This window comes from Schistocerca americana, chromosome 2 (genome assembly GCF_021461395.2).
Source record: "Schistocerca americana isolate TAMUIC-IGC-003095 chromosome 2, iqSchAmer2.1, whole genome shotgun sequence".
Taxonomy (NCBI): Eukaryota; Metazoa; Arthropoda; class Insecta; order Orthoptera; family Acrididae; genus Schistocerca; species Schistocerca americana.
In genome coordinates this window covers 869,585,359-869,605,710 of record NC_060120.1, presented here as the reverse complement: position 1 = coordinate 869,605,710, position 20,352 = coordinate 869,585,359, and the positions used below count along the sequence as shown (strand labels likewise).

At 46.7% G+C, this 20,352-nt stretch overlaps 1 protein-coding gene across 1 annotated transcript in view; it reads right to left on the bottom strand.

Annotated features, from left to right (window-relative positions):
• Positions 1 to 20,352, bottom strand: part of LOC124596651 — a 299,480-nt gene that overhangs the window by 39,852 nt on the left and 239,276 nt on the right. Inside the window, exon 2 of the mRNA XM_047135885.1 lies at positions 16,191 to 16,379. Coding sequence (XP_046991841.1) covers positions 16,191 to 16,379 — 189 coding nt within the window. The remainder of the gene's footprint in view (positions 1 to 16,190; positions 16,380 to 20,352) is intronic.

The window sequence follows — 20,352 nt, the reverse complement described above, 5'->3', positions numbered from 1 at the left end:
TAAAGATCTGTTGGATGACGGTAAATTTAGCTTTGAGAAAGGTAAAGGCATCAGAGAGGCAGTTCTGACGTTGCAGTTGAAAATGGAAGCAAGACTAAAGAAAAATCAAGACAGGTTCATAGGATTTGTCAACCTGGAAACCAGACAATGTAAAATGTGTGCAAGATGTACGAAATTTCGAGAAAAATAGAGGCAATATAGAGGGAAAGACGGGTAATAAACAATATGTACAAATGCAGGAGGAAACAATAAGAGTGGAAGACGAAGAACGAAATGCTCGAATTAAAAAGAATGTATGAACAGGATCGTAGTCTTCAGCCCATACTGTTGAGTCTATACTTCCAGGGAGAAATGACGGAAATAAAAGGAAGGTTCAAGAGTGAGATTAAAATTCAAGGCGAAAGGATATCAGTGTTAAGATTCGCTGGTGACATTGTTATCTCAGTCAAATTGAAGAAGAATTGCAGGATCTGCTAAATGGAATGAGTAATGAATGTTGACTGAGAGTAAATCGAAGAAAGACGAAAGTAATGAGAAGTTGCAGAAACGAGAAAATCTGATTTGGTGATCACGAAGTAGATAGAGGAATTCTGCTACCCAGGCAGAAAAATAACCCAGACTGAGGAAGAAGGGCACAAAAAGCAGACTGGCACTTGAAAGGTGGCTACACTGAGTCACAGCGCCAGAGATTGCGCCAAAGAGTATTATTCCGCCGCCTCCACTGGGGCAGTAGTAGTTCAGAGGTTGCGTGGGAAGTGCTTGTTGAGAGGATGTCGAGAGCAGTACTAGTTGAGAGCATGTCGTGTGCAGTTATTGTTCTTCTGCTGGCCGAGAGAGTAGATGCTGTTCGGTTGGTGTAATGTATATATGGAAGATGTTGCAATGATCGTAGTGTATTTTTCGTCAATATATATGGAGGTAACAAAATTTTTTTAATTTCAAATCTCCTTAATAATAATGCCTCTTGGTCACAGGTTCAGTCAACAAAGCATCTGGCTCGTGTTCATATATTAGACTTTTAATTCTGGCATCTATGTGCAATTACAGTATTTCTGGTTTTTCAATTAGTTCATTGTAAATGGTGTTTAAAATTTCTTGTCGTATTGAGGAAGAACCATGCCAGATACATGTACGTTGAGTCACACTACCACACACAGAACAGTTACACTTGTGCTTTATTGTTTCGTAGCTTTTATAGTTGCACGGGACTTAATTAATCAATTGTGTTAACGGAAATTTCCTTTCATTCTTTATTGTTATTTTATGCAGTCAGATTGCGTACTAATAGTAGTCAGGGCCAACCGGTTACGAGACTTCGTAACCGGACACACAGCTACTAAAATTATTGCATTCATTTTATAATTAAGCCCCCATGCACACTGGAAAAACGGACATTCCTGCCAAGCGTGTCTACTGTTATCAAATGTAGGCCTTAAACTAAAGAATAAATTTTTGAGAATGTGCGCCTGAAGCACAACATTGTATGCTAGTGAAACATGGCTGTTGGAAAACAGGAACACAAGAGAATGGAAACATTTGAGATGTGGTGCTACAGAATAATGTTGGAAATCAAATGGACTTACAAGGTAGGGAATGAGGAGGTTCTCCGGAACATCGGCAAGGAAAGAAATATATGGAAAACACTGGCAAGAAGACATCTATTAAGACGTCACGGACTGACTTCCATGGTACTAGAGGGAGGTTTAGAGGGCAAGAACTGCAGAGGAAGACAGAGACTGGAATACATCCAGCAATTGAGGACGTAGGTTGCAAGTACTATTCTGAAATGAAGAGGTTGGCGCGGAGACGAATTCGTGGCGGACCACATCAAACCAGTCAGCAGGCTGAAGGCTAAAAAAAGAAAATTGGAAGCCCTGACCTTCGGAGAAGTCATGCAGTAATGTATACTGTCAGCTCCTGGGGAACCGCCTCTGCATAAAACCTTAGGTAGCGAACAAGCTGTGTTTTGTATACAATTATTCATCTCACTGCCTGTATTGTTGAGCATACAGCTATAGGAGGAGATCTCTTAGTGGTTGGAAGTGGTTTAAAACGAGTTATGCGATTCATAGCGATTCGTTTTATTGCCCATAACCAAGTTTGTTCTCGTAAATGTCAACAACAGTGAACATATAGACCACTCGGATACTAATCCATTCGAGCGTTTTGCGGGCAGACAATAAAGAACTAAGAAAAGGAGTTTTTATTTCCAGCGGGGCTGCGCATATTTACATCATTTTTATGTTCTGCTGGTAACGGCTTTCTGCAACGGTCGTAAACCGCCACCAGGCGTAACGGAAGTTTAGATCGTTACGTTTAATACCCAGCCAAAGATCTTAGAGGAGAAAGCGGCGGCTGTTTCTCATGCTTCCCAGTTTATTTCCAAGTCCTTCTGAGATTACTTGGCCGACTGTTTACTTTCTCTGGTTTCCCTCCGTTGCGAGAACGGAGACATCTGTGGCAACGGATGTTAATATGCAACTTGATTTTTACTTTTGAAGCACGTTGCTCGTAAGTGCGAACTGGCATATGTCGTATGCTACTCACTAAACCAAATGCAACAGCAATGAAAAAAAATCACACAGAATTTTATATATATATATATATATATATATATATATATATATATATATATATATATATATGGTGTTACAAAAAGGTACGGCAAAACTTCCAGGAAACATTCCTCACACACAAATAAAGAGAAGATGTTATGCGGACATGTGTCCGGAAACGCTTAATTTCCATGTTAGAGCTCATTTTAGTTTCGGCAGTATGTACTGTACTTCCTCGATTCACGGCCAGTTGGCCCGATTGAAGGAACGTAATGTTGACTTCGGTGCTTGTGTTGACATGCGACTCATTGCTTTACAGTACTAGCATCAAACCCATCAGTACGTAGCATCAACAGGTTAGTGTTCATCACAAAGTGTTTGAAGTCACGCTGATACGTACTGTTGCTGTGTGTTTCCATTCCATGATTAATGTGATTTGAAGAGAAGTAATGAAATGAGCTCTAACATGGAAAGTATGCGTTTCCGGACACATGTCCACATAACATATTTTTTTTCTTTGTGTGTGAGGAATGTTTCCCGAAAGTTTGACCATACCTTTTTGTAACACCCTATATATATATAGGTTCTAGGTGCTACAGTCTGGAACCGCGCGACCGCTACGATCGCAGGTTCGAATTCTGCCTCGGGCATGGATGTGTGTGATGTCCTTAGGTTAGTTAGCTTTAAGTAGTTCTAAGTTCTAGGGGACTGATGACCTCAGATGTTAAGTCCCATAGTGCTCAGAGCCATTTGAACCATATACCCCCAACAGCCTCTTTGTGATATGAAACGTCACTGTTACATGTAAACCAAGAAGATAGTGCGAACGTATTAAGCAGTTGCCAGACCAATGTACTATCTCGACACAAAATGTATGCGACTGCTTCCATTAGTAACCAACTGTAGGCCGAGTGCTTTTCGTCCTTGCACTGTTACGTTACCGCTGCGACAGGTTTCATCAGAATCGGTCAGTTCAGGGGAAACTGACGAACAGTTAGCTACAGACTTGTTCTTCGCGTCTTAACAATATAGTATAGTATATCTGTCAAAAATGGAGAATCCGTAATTGCAATGATATACACTCCTGGAAATGGAAAAAAGAACACATTGACACCGGTGTGTCAGACCCACCATACTTGCTCCGGACACTGCGAGAGGGCTGTACAAGCAATGATCACACGCACGGCACAGCGGACACACCAGGAACCGCGATGTTGGCCGTCGAATGGCGCTAGCTGCGCAGCATTTGTGCACCGCCGCCGTCAGTGTCAGCCAGTTTGCCGTGGCATACGGAGCTCCAGCGCAGTCTTTAACACTGGTAGCATGCCGCGACAGCGTGGACGTGAACCGTATGTGCAGTTGACGGACTTTGAGCGAGGGCGTATAGTGGGCATGCGGGAGGCCGGGTGGACGTACCGCCGAATTGCTCAACACGTGGGGCGTGAGGTCTCCACAGTACATCGATGTTGTCGCCAGTGGTCGGCGGAAGGTGCACGTGCCCGTCGACCTGGGACCGGACCGCAGCGACGCACGGATGCACGCCAAGACCGTAGGATCCTACGCAGTGCCGTAGGGGACCGCACCGCCACTTCCCAGCAAATTAGGGACACTGTTGCTCCTGGGGTATCGGCGAGGACCATTCGCAACCGTCTCCATGAAGCTGGGCTACGGTCCCGCACACCGTTAGGCCGTCTTCCGCTCACGCCCCAACATCGTGCAGCCCGCCTCCAGTGGTGTCGCGACAGGCGGGAATGGAGGGACGAATGGAGACGTGTCGTCTTCAGCGATGAGAGTCGCTTCTGCCTTGGTGCCAATGATGGTCGTATGCGTGTTTGGCGCCGTGCAGGTGAGCGCCATAATCAGGACTGCATACGACCGAGGCACACAGGGCCAACACCCGGCATCATGGTGTGGGGAGCGATCTCCTACACTGGCCGTACACCACTGGTGATCGTCGAGGGGACACTGAATAGTGCACTGTACATCCAAACCGTCGTCGAACCCATCGTTCTACCATTCCTAGACCGGCAAGGGAACTTGCTGTTCCAACAGGACAATGTACGTCCGCATGTATCCCGTGCCACCCAACGTGCTCTAGAAGGTGTAAGTCAACTACCCTGGCCAGCAAGATCTCCGGATCTGTCCCACATTGAGCATGTTTGGGACTGGATGAAGCGTCGTCTCACGCGGTCTGCACGTCCAGCACGAACGCTGGTCCAACTGAGGCGCCAGGAGGAAATGGCATGGCAAGCCGTTCCACAGGACTACATCCAGCATCTCTACGATCGTCTCCATGGGAGAATAGCAGCCTGCATTGCTGCGAAAGGTGGATATACACTGTACTAATGCCGACATTGTGCATGCTCTGTTGCCTGTGTCTATGTGCCTGTGGTTCTGTCAGTGTGATCATGTGATGTATCTGACCCCAGGAATGTGTCAATAAAGTTTCCCCTTCCTGGGACAATGAATTCACGGTGTTCTTATTTCAATTTCCAGGAGTGTATTTATATTACGTTTTGAACGGTAATAATGACAAGACAGTCATTCAGCGGCTGATTTCAGCTGTGTGTTTCAGATCAAGAAATGTAAGATAGTATATCTGTTACATAAATAAGCAAAATAAAGCATTTGACATTTGTTGTTATGGAAGCTTACTAGGAATTAAGTGATTTGATAAGATAGTGAACGAGCAGGTTCTCCGCAAGACCGGCGAGGAAAGTGGAAAACACTAATATTGTAAAAAGGGGTAGGGTAAGGGGACAACTGCTAAGACATCAGGGAGTAACTTCTGTGGTACTCGACTGGACCGTAGAGGGAAAACTGTTGGGGAAGATAGGGACTGAAACACATGTAACAAATAATTCGGGACGTTGGGTGCACACTATGGGATTATAAGCACGCTGACACGCCTATGTAATGAGGAATTGACCGGTAGGTGTCACAAGAGGCGGACCCGTCAGTATAAAAGGAGGTGGGGAGTATTGTGTTGTTAGTAGCGGAGCACTAACAGCAGAATGGATCTGTGTGGAGAGCTCAGCGACTTCAAATGTGGACTAGCAACCGGATGGCACCCGCGACAGATCCTCAGGGATATTTCCCTGGGTCCTAGGTTCGAACCTAACTACTGCTTCAATTCTGAATAAGAAAACATCATCGACAACGGCTGAAGACTTCTGGCGTAAGAGATAACCCTCGTTTTGCCAATAGTCTTGTCAAAGAGGGCAGATGAACTGAATATAGCTTCAGCACACTCTCTTGCCCATTGGGTGGGAAACTGCTCCTCAAAGGCGGAAGAATCAGAAATAATCAATGGCATGAGGACGCAGAAGGCAATATAAACCACTGCATTAAAGACTAAAACTAAACTCCTTCCGAACAGGTCACGAAGGCCCAACGGTACCGACCGTCGGCCGTGTCATCCTCAGACCATAGGCATCACTGGATGCGGATATGGAGGGGCATGTGGTCAAACACCGCTCTCCCGGCCGTATGTCAGTTTACGAGACCGGAGCCGCTACGTCTCAGTCAAGTAGCTCCTCAGTTTGTCTCACAAGGGCTGAGTGCATCCCGCTCGGCAGACCGGTCACCCAACCAAGCGCTAGCCCAGTCCGACAGCGCTTAACTTCGGTGATCCGACGGGAACCGGTGTTACCACTGCGGCAATGCTTTGGCTGCATTAAAGACTCATAAGGTGTACCAAGAGGACATGAGACCTGCAACTGGCAAAATGTTCCGGATTGGCTCCCCATTCGAATCGGGGAGGCGACTACAAAGAGGAAGGTGACGATGAGAAAAAGATAGATTAACCAACAAAAAAGGTAATATTGTAAAAGTCAGAGCGTGGCATGTCAGAAGTTTGAACTTGGTAGGGAGGTTGGAAAATCTGATAAGGAAATACAAAGGCTCAGTTAAAATAGATAGATACAAAACGCAACAACGCAGCATGTCATTCTCAGTGGAGAGAAGTCTTCTGAAGTAAGAGTGAGTTCAGGTGTGCCGCAGGGGAGTGTCGTAGGAACGTTGCTATGCACAATATATATAAATGACCTTGTGGATAACATCGGAAGTTCACTGAGGCTTTTTGCGGATGATGCTGTAGTATATTGAGAGGTTGTAACAATGGAAAATTGTACTGAAATGCAGGAGGATCTGCAACGAATTGACGCATGGTGCAGGGAATGGCAACTGAATCTCAATTTAGACAAGTGTAATATGCTGCGAATACATAGAAGGAAAGATCCTTTATCATTTAGCTACAATATAGCAGATCAGCAACTGGAAGCAGTTAATTCCATAAATTATCTGGGAGTAGGCATTAGGAGTTATTTAAAATGGAATGACCATATAAAATTAATCGTCGGTAAAGCAGGTGCCAGACAGATTCATTGAAAGAATCCTAAGGAAATGCAGTCCGAAAGCAAAGGAAGTAGGTTACAGTACACTTGTTCTCCCATTGCTTGAATACTGCTCACCGGTGTGGGATCCGTACCAGATAGGGTTGATAGAAGAGATAGAGAAGATCCAACGGGGAGCAGCGCAATTCGTCACAGGGTCATTCAGTAATCGCGAAAGCGTTACGGAGATGATAAATAAACTCCAGTGGAAGACTCTGCAAGAGAGACGCTCAGTAGCTGGGTACGGGCTTTTGTTGAAGTTCCGAGGACATACCTTCACCGAGGAGTCAAGCAGTATATTGCTCCCTCCTACGTATATCTCGCGAAGACACCACGAGGATAAACTCAGAGAGATTAGAGCCCACACAGAGACATACCGACAATCTTTCTTTCCATGAAGAATACGAGACTGGAATAGAAGGGGAACCGATAGAGGTACTCACGGTATCTTCCGCCACACACCGTCAGGTGGCTTGCGGAGTATGGATGTAGATGTAGATAGCGAGAGCAGTCAAATGAAATGGAAATAATATAAGGATTTATGCAAGATTTTATATTCAGTTGGGACACAGATGATTGCAGAGGTCAAACATCTGTCCAATTTCGTCATTCTGATTAATTTGCTATTGAGTGTGCCTCTTGTACTGGGCTCTTAATTGACAGAGTCTCAGCGAGCTTTCACAGCATCGGGTAGTTGCGTTGACCAGAAAGTGCAGTCTTGCTGGGGACCGACTTTCAAGAGTGCTAAGAGCTCCGCCACGGCTGAGAGTAGCTCCCTCACCCAGTGGGTCACGTGCGGCGGTCGGTCACCGGTCAGCTGAGCTTTGTGTGCCGGATGTCGCTTTGGTGGTGCAGGCATATTCACAGAAACTCAGCAGGCATCTGGCAAACAGTCTGCACAAAATAGCCTACGGCAGTTTGGAATAAAGGAATCCCTGGAACTGCAGGGGAGCTGAGTGCTTCTTTACAGTCTGTTGTATTCATCCTAATAGTACCCTGTAGCGCCTGCTGGGCCCACAGACCAGGCTCTAGTCATAGGGGACCTAAGCGTTTCTTTACAGTCTACGAGCAGCTGACTGGAGAGATAACATCGCCAGGTGCACAGTATTGTTAAGTTAGGGGAATGCTCGGAACATTTTTTGAAGGAGTACCGCCGTGTTTTTCTCTCGCCAGGACTCGAAGAACATTCAACTATCTCATGTCATTCTCAGGGTGAGACGCTGTGATTGTTCGGTGCCTAACAAAGTATATAGTGCGGGAGACAGGCGTTTTCTCTACTGGTAAACGAAGCGTGGGTTTCCTCGCATTCGGGTGAGCTGCAACATTTTTCGAAAGCAGGAGTCTGCACAAAATTGTTATCATTCTGTTAAAACTTGCCGAATTCGGCGATTGGGTAGCGACTAAACAAGATTTTTGGCCAAAAGAGGGCAAGGTTTGTTACGCTGTATCCCACTGGGAGTTCAAGCAACAACCTTACGGATTGGGAAATACATAGTTTTTGACCGTTTCTTTTTCGCAGCTTCTCCACGTGAAGCTTGTGGTCATGCTCGTCTGGTCTCTCTTCTGGAGATACTTCTTCGTATGGTTTTTGGTCATTTCTGCGGCACTACGACGGGACATAACTTTAATTTCGGCTTCTGCAACTGCTTAAGTTTCAGTTTAGCTTCTTGTACGGCAGCATCGTGGCGAGTTCACGGTGCCAGCGTGAGTACGGGATGATACTACCGAGTCCGTGTTAGGTGCGTTGTTCCAAAGTTGAGAGCATCTTGTTCCGAATTACGTTGTGCGAGATAGCACACTCATGATTCAGGCAGTTGGGTCCCTGCATGTGTTTTCTTTATCCCACAATGATCGATGCAGCCATCATGTCGGTTCGGAAGCTGGTGTAGAACGCGAGATTACTACGAGATGCTTTCTTCGCCCCCTTTCCCGCGGACGTTTCCATTCAGTATCTTCTTATGTTAAATGGATGAATTGTGCAGACACTGTTGTCCAAATTTCTCTTATCTTTTGATCTGGAGACATCACTATTTCGTTCGTGAATAAACTTCGTGCTGCGCTGGGTACCCGTGGGGTCTGGGGCGCCTTGTCTCGGTTCGCGCAGCTCCCCACGTCGGAGGTTCGAGTCCTCCCAAGGGCTTGGGTGTGTGTGTTGTCCTTAGCGTAAGTTAGTTTAAATTAGAATAAGTAGTGATTAAGCTTAGGGACCGATGACCTCAGCAGTCTGGTCCCAAAGTTCAATGGTTCAAATGGTTCTAAGCACTATGGGACTTAACAGCTGAGGTCATCAGTCCCCTAGAACTTAGAACTACTTAAACCTAACTAACCTAAGGACATCACACACATCCATGCCCTATGCAGGACTCGAACCTGCGACCGTAGCGGTCGCGTGGTTCCAGGCTGAAACGCTTAGAACCGCTCGGCCACTCCGGACGGCGGTTCCAAAGTCCTTACTACCAATAAACTTTTTGGTTATCCTCCTGCATTTTATACTAGTAAATGATGGTCAAAGTGGACTCACATTTGATTTCAATAGTCGTATAAACGCCTTAATTCCTTTAATTACTATTAATTTTTGCAAGGGCCACACCCACGACTCATGTGTCAGGGCCATTAATTTCCCATCATTTCAGTTGTGCGTAATTTGCCATATCACATTTGAGTCGAAGTGCGGGTAAGGTGGGATGGGGGTGGGGGAGGGGGCGGGAATCTACATGTCGAAAGAGTTCACTCAATCCATATCACCTTCCTACTAACCATAGCCCAGTGGCACTTTGAATGCACACGCTCGACTCACCTCGATGTCTTGCAAGTTCAGTGGCAGAGTTGTACATATGACATTCGATAGCAAACCAACACCGATAACAACGGTCCAGATATAGACGCAGACGTCACAAGCAGAAGATGATTAGATAGAAATAGTATATAGATATATTGAACGGATAATTTAGTATGTAAAGGCAAAAGATAATCTAATAGGGTTTGAAAAGCGGTTGTAAGGAAAAGAAAGTTGGTAGTACAAATGAGAGAGCAGAAATAAATCCGTTGAATATCAGTTACGCGATAGTTAAAAACTGTCAATTCAAGTAGATACCTAGAAATTACAATTACAATCAACGTAAAGTGAAACGGTCACATTCGTAATGTTGTGGGGAAGACAAACTAAAGACTCCTTTTTCTTGGCAGAACACCTAGAAGACGCAACAGGTCTGCTATAGAGACTGCCGACACTACGCTTGGTTGTCCTCTGCTAGAGTGCCGCTGTGCTGTGTGGGAGCCTTACCAGACAGGATTGGCGGAGGACATCGAGAAAGTTGAAAGAAGAGGAAGCTCGTTTTGTATTATCGTGCAACAGGGGAGAGAGTATCACAGATATGACAAGTGAGTGAGAATGGTAATCATCAAAGCGAGGCGTTTTTCGGTGCGGTGAGGTATTTTCAAGAAATTCCAGTCCCCAACTTTCCCCTCTGAATGTGCAAATTATTTGGGGTTGCCAAACTACATAGGGAGAAATGATCATCGTAATAAAATAAGAGAAATCAGAGCTCGTACACAAAGATTTCAGTGTTCATTTTTCCCTTGCGCTATTAGATAGTGGAACGGTAGAGAACAAGTCTGAAGGTGAATTGAAGAACCCTCTGCTTCAGTCTGAATTGCAAAGTAGTCACGTAAATGTAGTTGTAGAGTTTTGCAATAAATTTTAGCTAGTGGTAGCAAATACACTGTTTGAAAATCACAAGACGAAGAGATGTATTTGGAAAAGGTCAGGAGATGTGGGAAGATTTTAGTTGGTTTAAATCACGGTCAGATACCGGACTGTAAGGCGCAGCCAGGAACAGATATAGACTCAGATCTCAATTTAATAGTGATGAAGAGTAAAGTTTAACAGAATAGTACGGAAGAATCAGTGTGGAAAGAAGCAGGACACGAAAATACTCGGGAATGATGAGACGTACACTCCTGGAAATGGAAAAAAGAACACATTGACACCGGTGTGTCAGACCCACCATACTTGCTCCGGACACTGCGAGAGGGCTGTACAAGCAATGATCACACGCACGGCGCAGCGGACACACCAGGAACCGCGGTGTTGGCCGTCGAATGGCGCTAGCTGCGCAGCATTTGTGCACCGCCGCCGTCAGTGTCAGCCAGTTTGCCGTGGCATACGGAGCTCCATCGCAGTCTTTAACACTGGTAGCATGCCGCGACAGCGTGGACGTGAACCGTATGTGCAGTTGACGGACTTTGAGCGAGGGCGTATAGTGGGCATGCGGGAGGCCGGGAGGACGTACCGCCGAATTGCTCAACACGTGGGGCGTGAGGTCTCCACAGTACATCGATGTTGTCGCCAGTGGTCGGCGGAAGGTGCACGTGCCCGTCGACCTGGGACCGGACCGCAGCGACGCACGGATGCACGCCAAGACCGTAGGATCCTACGCAGTGCCGTAGGGGACCGCACCGCCACTTCCCAGCAAATTAGGGACACTGTTGCTCCTGGGGTATCGGCGAGGACCATTCGCAACCGTCTCCATGAAGCTGGGCTACGGTCCCGCACACCGTTAGGCCGTCTTCCGCTCACGCCCCAACATCGTGCAGCCCGCCTCCAGTGGTGTCGCGACAGGCGTAAATGGAGGGACGAATGGAGACGTGTCGTCTTCAGCGATGAGAGTCGCTTCTGCCTTGGTGCCAATGATGGTCGTATGCGTGTTTGGCGCCGTGCAGGTGAGCGCCACAATCAGGACTGCATACGACCGAGGCACACAGGGCCAACACCCGGCATCATGGTGTGGGGAGCGATCTCCTACACTGGCCGTACACCACTGGTGATCGTCGAGGGGACACTGAATAGCGCACGGTACATCCAAACCGTCATCGAACCCATCGTTCTACCATTCCTATACCGGCAAGGGAACTTGCTGTTCCAACAGGACAATGCACGTCCGCATGTATCCCGTGCCACCCAACGTGCTCTAGAAGGTGTAAGTCAACTACCCTGGCCAGCAAGATCTCCGGATCTGTCCCCCATTGAGCATGTTTGGGACTGGATGAAGCGTCGTCTCACGCGGTCTGCACGTCCAGCACGAAAGCTGGTCCAACTGAGGCTCCAGGTGGAAATGGCATGGCAAGCCGTTCCACAGGACTACATCCAGCATCTCTACGATCGTCTCCATGGGAGAATAGCAGCCTGCATTGCTGCGAAAGATGGATATACACTGTACTAGTGCCGACATTGTGCATGCTCTGTTGCCTGTGTCTATGTGCCTGTGGTTCTGTCAGTGTGATCATGTGATGTATCTGACCCCAGGAATGTGTCAATAAAGTTTCCCCTTCCTGGGACAATGAATTCACGGTGTTCTTATTTCAATTTCCAGGAGTGTATTTAAAGTTCGCTTAAGATATGGATTTGCAATGATGAATACCACAGTACACAGTTCAGTTGAAGATGATTGGGCTTCTCTAAAATGAGCAATCTGAGACGATGGAAAGACAAACATAGATATTAGGAAGGTTACCGCGAAAGAAACCTTGGTTAACAGATGAAATACTTCAACTGACAGACGAAACATTACATTACATTACATGACATTAAAACTTGTTCCATAGAGCGTGAATACGACATATCGTGATGATGTGGGAGTGTCAGATTAACAATAGATTTCCGTATACGATGTACTTTTTTTACAATTTTTACTTAATATCCAAACAATTCATCTAGTGAGTAGAATGAGTTATCATTTAGAAATTCTTTTAATTTTTTTTATAGATCCTGGTTGGCTATCTGTCAGACATTTAATGCTATTTGGTAAATGACCAAAGATCTTTGTGACAACATGAGTCACCCATTTCTGTGCCAAAGTCAGATTTAACTCAGAATATCGTGACAAAATAAAAACACCTACAGCCGTCCTTATGATTTGATTTTATTTTGTTGCTACCAGTTTCAACTGGTGTTTTTATTTTGTCACGGTAGTAAACGGCCGTCGTCCCAGAGACCTGCCAGAAGGATGGAAATACAAAAGCTTAACCCAGAATAGTGAAGATCATCCTTTCTTCTAGTTTTGTAGCTATGATCTTTGAAAGTACAAAAGCGTTCAAATAAAGACAGGAATACAGCGGCATAAATCGCTCAGGAATGAAATAAATAATAAGTGCCGGAAGCCTAGGAGAAATACCCGAGAAAGATATAAACGTCGGAAGAACTGACTCAAGATACAGAAAAATCAAAACAAACTTGGTGAAATTAAAAGCAAGATTTGTAATAGTCAGTGTGCAATGAGAATTCCACTGTTAAATGCAGTGGAGAGAGCGCATAGGTGGAAAGAGTACACTGAAGGCCTCAGTTAGGGGCAGCAATTGTCTTATGACTTGATAAAAGAAGAAAGTGAAGTCTCTACAGAAGAGAAATGGGATCCAGTCTTAGAGTCGGAATTTAAAAGAGCTTTGGAAAGCTTGAGGCAGAAGGGATGGATAATATACGATCTAACTTCCTAAAATCATTGGAGAAGCGGCAACGAAACGACTACTCAGATTGATGTGTAGAATCTGTGAGACTGACGACGTACTATCTGACTTTCGGAAAAATATCATCGATACAGTTCCGAAGAAAGCGGCGGCAGGTAAGTGCGAGACTTATCGAACAGTCAAATTAACAGCTCATGCATCCATACTGCAAAAAAGAACGTTATACAGAAGAATGATCAGTTACACGACAATCAGTTTAGCTTTAGGGAAGGAAAAGGCACGAGAGAGGCAATTCTCACGTTCTGGTTGATATAATGGAAGCAAGAGTGAAGAAAAATCAAGACACGTTCATAGGATTTGTCAACTGAAAAAAACATTCGACAGCGTAAAATGGTGCATGATTTTCGATAGTCTGAGAAAAATTGGAGTAAGGTGCAGCGAAAGACGAATAAAAAACAATACGTACAAGAACCAAGAGAGAACAATGAGATTGTAAGGCGAAGAACGATGAGCTAGAATTAAAAAGACGGTAAGACAGGAATGCAGTATTTCGCGCCAACTGTTCAGTCTATACGTCAAAGAAAAACTGGTGAAAATAGAAGAAAAGTTCATGAGAGGGATAAAAATTCAAGGTGGTAGGCTATCAATGATAAGATTCGCTGATGACTTGAGTGAAAGTGAAGAAGAATTACAAGATCCACCAAATGACATGAATAGTATAATGGGTACAAAGTATGGCCTGAAAGTAATCCGAAGATAGAAGAAAGTAATGAGATGTGCAGAAATGAGAATAGCGAGAAACTTAACATCAGAGTTGGTGGTCACGAAGTAAGGGAGCTTACGGAATTCTGCTCCTTGGAAGGAAAATAGCCTATTAGGGACGAAGCAAGAAGGACATAAAAAGCAGACTAGCATGGGCGAACATGGCTTTCCTGGCTAAGAGAAGTCTACTGGAGTCAAATATAGGCCTTAATCTCTGGAATAAATTTCTGAGAATTTACGTTTGGACTCATGGACACTGGGAAAACCGGTACAGAAGAGAACAAGCGTATGAGTTGTGGTGCTACACGAGAATCTTGAAAGTCAGGTGGACTTGTGAGAAATGAGCAGGTCCTCTAGAGAATCGGCGAAGGGAAAATATGGAAATCACTGACCAGGAAGAACGGACGGGATGATAGAACATGGGTTTAGACGTCAGGGAATAACATTCGTGGTTCTATAACACGTGCAGAGGGCAAAAGCTGTAGATGAACTAACTGAGCACCAGTGCAGCAACTAACTAAGGACGTAGCTGCACGTGCTACTCTGAGATGAATAGTTAGCACAGGCGAGGAATTCGTGGCTGGTCGCATCAGAATACTGATAACCACCACGCAAGGGAAACAATAACAGTAACACAGTACTGGCCATTAAAATTGCTACACCAAGAAGAAATGCAGATGATATACGGGTATTCATTGGATAAATATATTATACTAGAACTGACATGTGATTACATTTTCACGCAATTTGGGTGCATAGATCCTGAGAAATCAGTACAAGGAACAACGGCCTTGATACGCCTGGGCATTGAGTCAAACAGAGCTTGGATGGCGTGTACACGTACAGCTGCCCATGCAGCTTCAACACGATACCACAGTTCATCAAGAGTAGTGACTGGCGTATTGTGACGAGCCAGTTGCTCGTCCACCATTGACCAGACGTTTTCAATTGGTGAGAGATCTGGAGAGTGTGCTGGCCAGGGCAGCAGTCGAACATTTTCCGTATCCAGAAAGCCCCGTACAGGACCTGCAACATGCGGTCGTGTATTATCCTGCTGAGATGTAGGCTTTCGCAGGGATCGAATGAAGGGTAGAGCCACGTGTAACCAATGACACCCCATACCATCACGCCGGGTGATACGCCAGTATGGCGATGACGAATACACGCGTCCAAAGTGCGTTCTCCGCGATGTCGCCAAACACGGATGCGACCATCATGATGCTGTAAACAGAACCAGGATTCATCCGAAAAAGTGACGTTTTTGCCATTCGTGCACCCAGGTTCGTCGTTGAGTACACCATCGCAGGCGCTCCTGTCTGTGATGCAGCGTCAAGGGTAAACACAGCCATGGTCTCCGAGCTGATAGTCCACGCTGCTGCAAACGTAGTCAAACTGTTCCTGCAGATGGTTGTTGTCTTGCAAACGTTCCCATTTGTTGACTCAGGGATCGAGACGTGGCTGCATGATCCGTTACAGCCATGCGGATAAGATGCCTGTCATATCGGCTGCTAGTGATACGAGGCCGTTGAGATCCAGCACGGCGTTCCGTATTGCCCTCCTGAACCTACCGATTCCATATTCTGTTAACAGTCGTTGGATCTCGACCAACGCGAGCAGCAATGTCGCGATACGATAAAGCGCAATCGCGATAGGCTACAATCCGACCTTTATCAAAGTCGGGAACGTGATGGTACTCATTTCTCCTCTTTACACGAGGCATGACAGCAACGTTTCACCAGGCAACGCCGGTCAACTGCTGTTTGTGTATGAGAAATCGGTTGGAAACTTTCCTCATGCCATCACGTTGTAGGTGTCGCCACCGGCGCCAACCTTGTGTGAATGCTCTGAAAAGCTAATCATTTGCGTATCACAGCATCTATTTCCTGTCGGTTAAATTTCGCGTCTGTAGCACGTCATCTTCGTGGTGTAGCAATTTTAATGGCCAGTAGTGTAGTATTTCTTCTACCTATCGGAGTACCTCGCCCCAGTGTGGCACGTGTTTGTAGTCTGTACTGACCGAGCCGTCGCTTCCGCCGATGGCAACCAACTGCTGGACGAGTCGTCGGCTTGGAACCGCCGAGGGCGCGGAGCGCAGCAGCAAGGCGGGGTGGGGGCGGTCAGACGGTGGTAGCTCTCACCACCTGCACGTGCGCCTCCTTCTCCTTCTCCCCGGACAGGATGCGGCGCACAGACGAGTGCAGCGGCTCTGCAACAGGCGCCACACACCGCGGTCACTGCAGCGGGCAACTCACGGTACCTCGAGAGAGGGGTGGTGATGTAGTAGCTGGCGAGCGTGACTCATGTGGGCCCGTACAGCTGAAAAACAAGACAGTGACTTGATAAGTTACTGGCTTTGTCAGTTTCATCCAGAGGCTCGTCGCCCTTTTCAATGGATTTGTGGACACGAGTCGCAAAATTCTCTTGTTATTGCGATTGACATTTATTCCACTGTACTAAAACGCAGTGAACCAAACTGCACCGTTCATTCGGCCCTATTTACTCTGACCACCTTAAGTGAGTGGCATTTGTATCTTCTGTTCGTTCCTATACATTGTATTCACACAAACCATTAATATTAGAACTTCCTGGAAGATTAAAACTGTGTGCCGGACCGCGTTTCGAACTCGTGACCTTTGCCTTTCGCGGGCAAGTGCTCTACCAACTTTTTTTTCTTTTTTTGTTTACTTTTTTTTGTTTTTTGTTTTTGTTTTTGCAGCTTATAAGAAAACAAATAAAAAAACCTCTTGTGTATGAAAATAAAAGACGACGTTCTTCATAAAATAACAAAATATCCTTTGAAAACGGAAAACATAAAAGGTATATTTCCGCAACGGCCTTCTTTTTTTTAATCTTTTTTATTTTTATTATTTTTATTTTTTGTTAACATAAATGAGTATACAGTCTCACCATCAGCACCAACCTTTTTTTTTTGGGGGGGGGGGGGGCACAGGAGAAAGAAAAACAAAGAGGCTGCAGATAGAGAGCTATGCGTGAAAGGGATAAACATGTGTAAGGAGAAAAAAAAACTTAGACGAGGAGGAGAAAAGAGAAGTGAAATAAAATAAGAATACTTTCCGCGCCATGCTCCACTTTGGCGCGCCATCAGAACAAAATGCATTCTATCATTGACCATTGAAGGGGAACGTGGGATTGTCCAGCCTTGGATGGCACGGTTCGTTGAGATTCCAGCTTTGAGGCGGGTTGGTGAAAATTCTCTGTAAATAGTTCGCGAAAGTGGCCCGATAGTGTCGATGCCGGCGAAGATTGTGGTGATGTACTTGGAGGCGTGTCCAAAAGTCCGCCGGATCGACGATGTCGTCCCGGAAGAGGTAGTTGACAGCCATGCCACTGATCCATGTGATGGCGTGCCACTTAGCCGATGGAAAGTAGGTCGTGTCGGGATATATCATCATAGTGGGAGAAACGTGATGTGGTGGTACTCGGAGGTAGAAAGCCACAATCTTCTGTACGAGGGTCCAGACAGCTGCTGCTGGCCCACACTCAAAACGATGTAAATCTGTATCTTCGACATTGCACTTGAGGCACAGGGGTGAGGCCACCAGTGCGATGCGATGCAGTTTCTGTCTTGTAGTATACTTGCCGTTGACGAGAAGGTACCACATAGAAGTGGTGTTAGTGGTGTGATATGGTTGGTGGATCGCTTTCCAAACTGTAGGCCATGAAACCTGGGGGTGACGTGTTTCGACGGGGTTGCGGGGTGGAGACTTTCGGAGAAGGCGGTAGATGTCGCGGGTGGTCGTCTTCCTCGTCGTGGGGAGCTCGGTGCATATGTAGCTGTACTCCAAAAAGAAACGGCCGATATGTGACATCGGAGGTGGGATGTGTGCCAAAGACGTCGGTGGGCGTCTCGAAACAGGTGCGAGCTCGGTGGTCAACATTCCAGTAAAACTAGCATTTTGGCTTTTCCATAACCGGAGCATAGTATTGGTGTAAAGTGCCGTAGTCCTGGCTCTCACATTAACCAGATCGAGGCCACCATCCCGCTTCGGTAAGGTGAGAGCTTCATACTGGACTTTGAAGATGTGTTCAGAACAAATGAAATAGCCGAAAGCCGCCTGTAATCTGGCCGCCATTGTCGCAGTGATGGGCAGAATCTGCGCTATATGGGGTATCCGGGCTGCCAGATGGGTATTGACGAAAGTGACTCTCTGGCACATAGTCAGCGGGCGTAGTATGTGATTTTGTATGTTGGCCCGGATGCGTTGCAGCAGCGCCCGAAAATTGATCGCCGAGGTGCGGCGAATGTCTCGCGTGTACACCAACCCGAGACAACGAAGGGTGTCCACCAGTTGAAATGGGACTACGCTGTCCGCGGGAAGGCCGCGGCCAATCTTCATGGCGCATGATTTTGCCACGTTCATAGCGCTCCCTGCCCCTGCACTGTAACGGGTAATCCACTGCATCGCGGCTTGTACGTCGGCCGCTGAACGTACGACGAGAGCCAAGTCGTCCGCGTAAGCTCGGCAGCGGAACACATGATCCCGGAGTGGAATACCTGTCAAACGCCGCCGTAATCCGCAAATGAGTGGTTCCATCGCAATGGCATAAAGCACAGTCGACAAAGGGCAACCCTGCCGTACTGAGCGTTCAATCCGTATAGGTTCTGTAAGTCTGCCGTTGACGAAAAGTCTGGACGTTGCTCCACGAAGGAGCCGCATAATCACTTGCGTGAACGTCGGGGGAATTGCCATTCGGTCCATCACTGCGTTGAGGAATGCATGATTGACGCGGTCAAACGCTTGTTTGAAGTCGATGGAGATTAAAGCGCCTGGCAGTCGCGAGTGTGTTGCCACAGCGATCACATCTCGATATTCACTGAGGGCTGTCTGTATATTACGATCGCCGCCTAAAGATGTTTGTTCGTGGGAAACAATGTCTCGTAAGACATGTTTGAGTCGCACTGCTAGAAGGCGTGTGAAAATCTTGAAGTCGGAATTGAGTAACGTGATCGGCCGATGACTGTCGAGTCGTGTTCCTCCTGCGGGTTTCGGGACTGGTACAAGTAAGCCTTCCCTGAACATTGGTGGCGGGTTCGCCGCGCCGGACAAAAGTTCCCAGTACATGTCCCTCCATCGTGGCATCATCAAATCTTGGAAGGTTCTGTAAAATTCGAGAGGTAAACCATCCGGGCCGGGAGATCGATTCAGAGACCCTTGGGCCACAGCGCCTTGGACGTCGTCGGTGGTCACTTCAGAAGTCAGGAGGGCTGCAGCCGCTGCGTTTAGAGTACCAAGTGTCTCCTGGGCAACCTCACCAATGGCCTCTGCACCGGCAGGTACTTCCTGATAGAAAAGTCTATAGTGCGTTGTGAATGCATCCGCAATGGTAGCTTGCGAAGTCAGCCGTCGTCCATCAGGTAAGTCTAAAGTTGTTATTAAAGCCTGTCGGCGTCGACGAACATTTTGAATAATATGATGCATAGAAGGTTCTTCACCGTTAATCCTATCTTGGCTGCGTGCGCGTACAATAGCTCCCTCTAGACGGCATCTGGTCAAGGTTAAAATCTTTGCCTTGATGCGTTGAGCTTCTTTTAGACGATCCGAGGATGGAGGTTGATCCATGAGTTCACGTAGAGCGCTATAGTAGAAATCAGTTATATGGTGATTCCACCTGGCTTTGGCTCTGCCATAGTGTGTCAATGTGCGTCGGATGGCCGGTTTGGCGCACAGCAACCACCACTGCAGTGTGGTCTCGTAACGCATAATGCGTTGAACACAGGTGCGACACGTGTCGGTGACCTGTTGTCGACATTCAGGGTCCCGCAGTAGCGCGACATTGAGTTTCCAAGGTCCTGCACTGCGTCATATAGATTGACGACGTAGGTTCATGGTACAGATGTAGATGTCATGATCCGAAAAGGCAGACGGCCAACGTTCCGCGTCGAGGAGAACTGATTTTAGAGCGTTAGAGATGTATATTCTATCAAGTCGGCTGGCGGAATGGCTCGTGATGTGTGTATACCCCGGGCGGTCGCCGTGTACCAATCGCCAAGTGTCGAGGAGACGAAGGCGGCGGTCGAGGAAGCGAAGTTCCGGACATGTGGTGAAATGGAGGTATTGGTCTGTGCCCTCGAGAACACAGTTGAAATCTCCACCTACGATGAGATGATCGTATCGGCCGAGGAATAAAGGCGTGACATCTTCTGCGTAATACTGGGA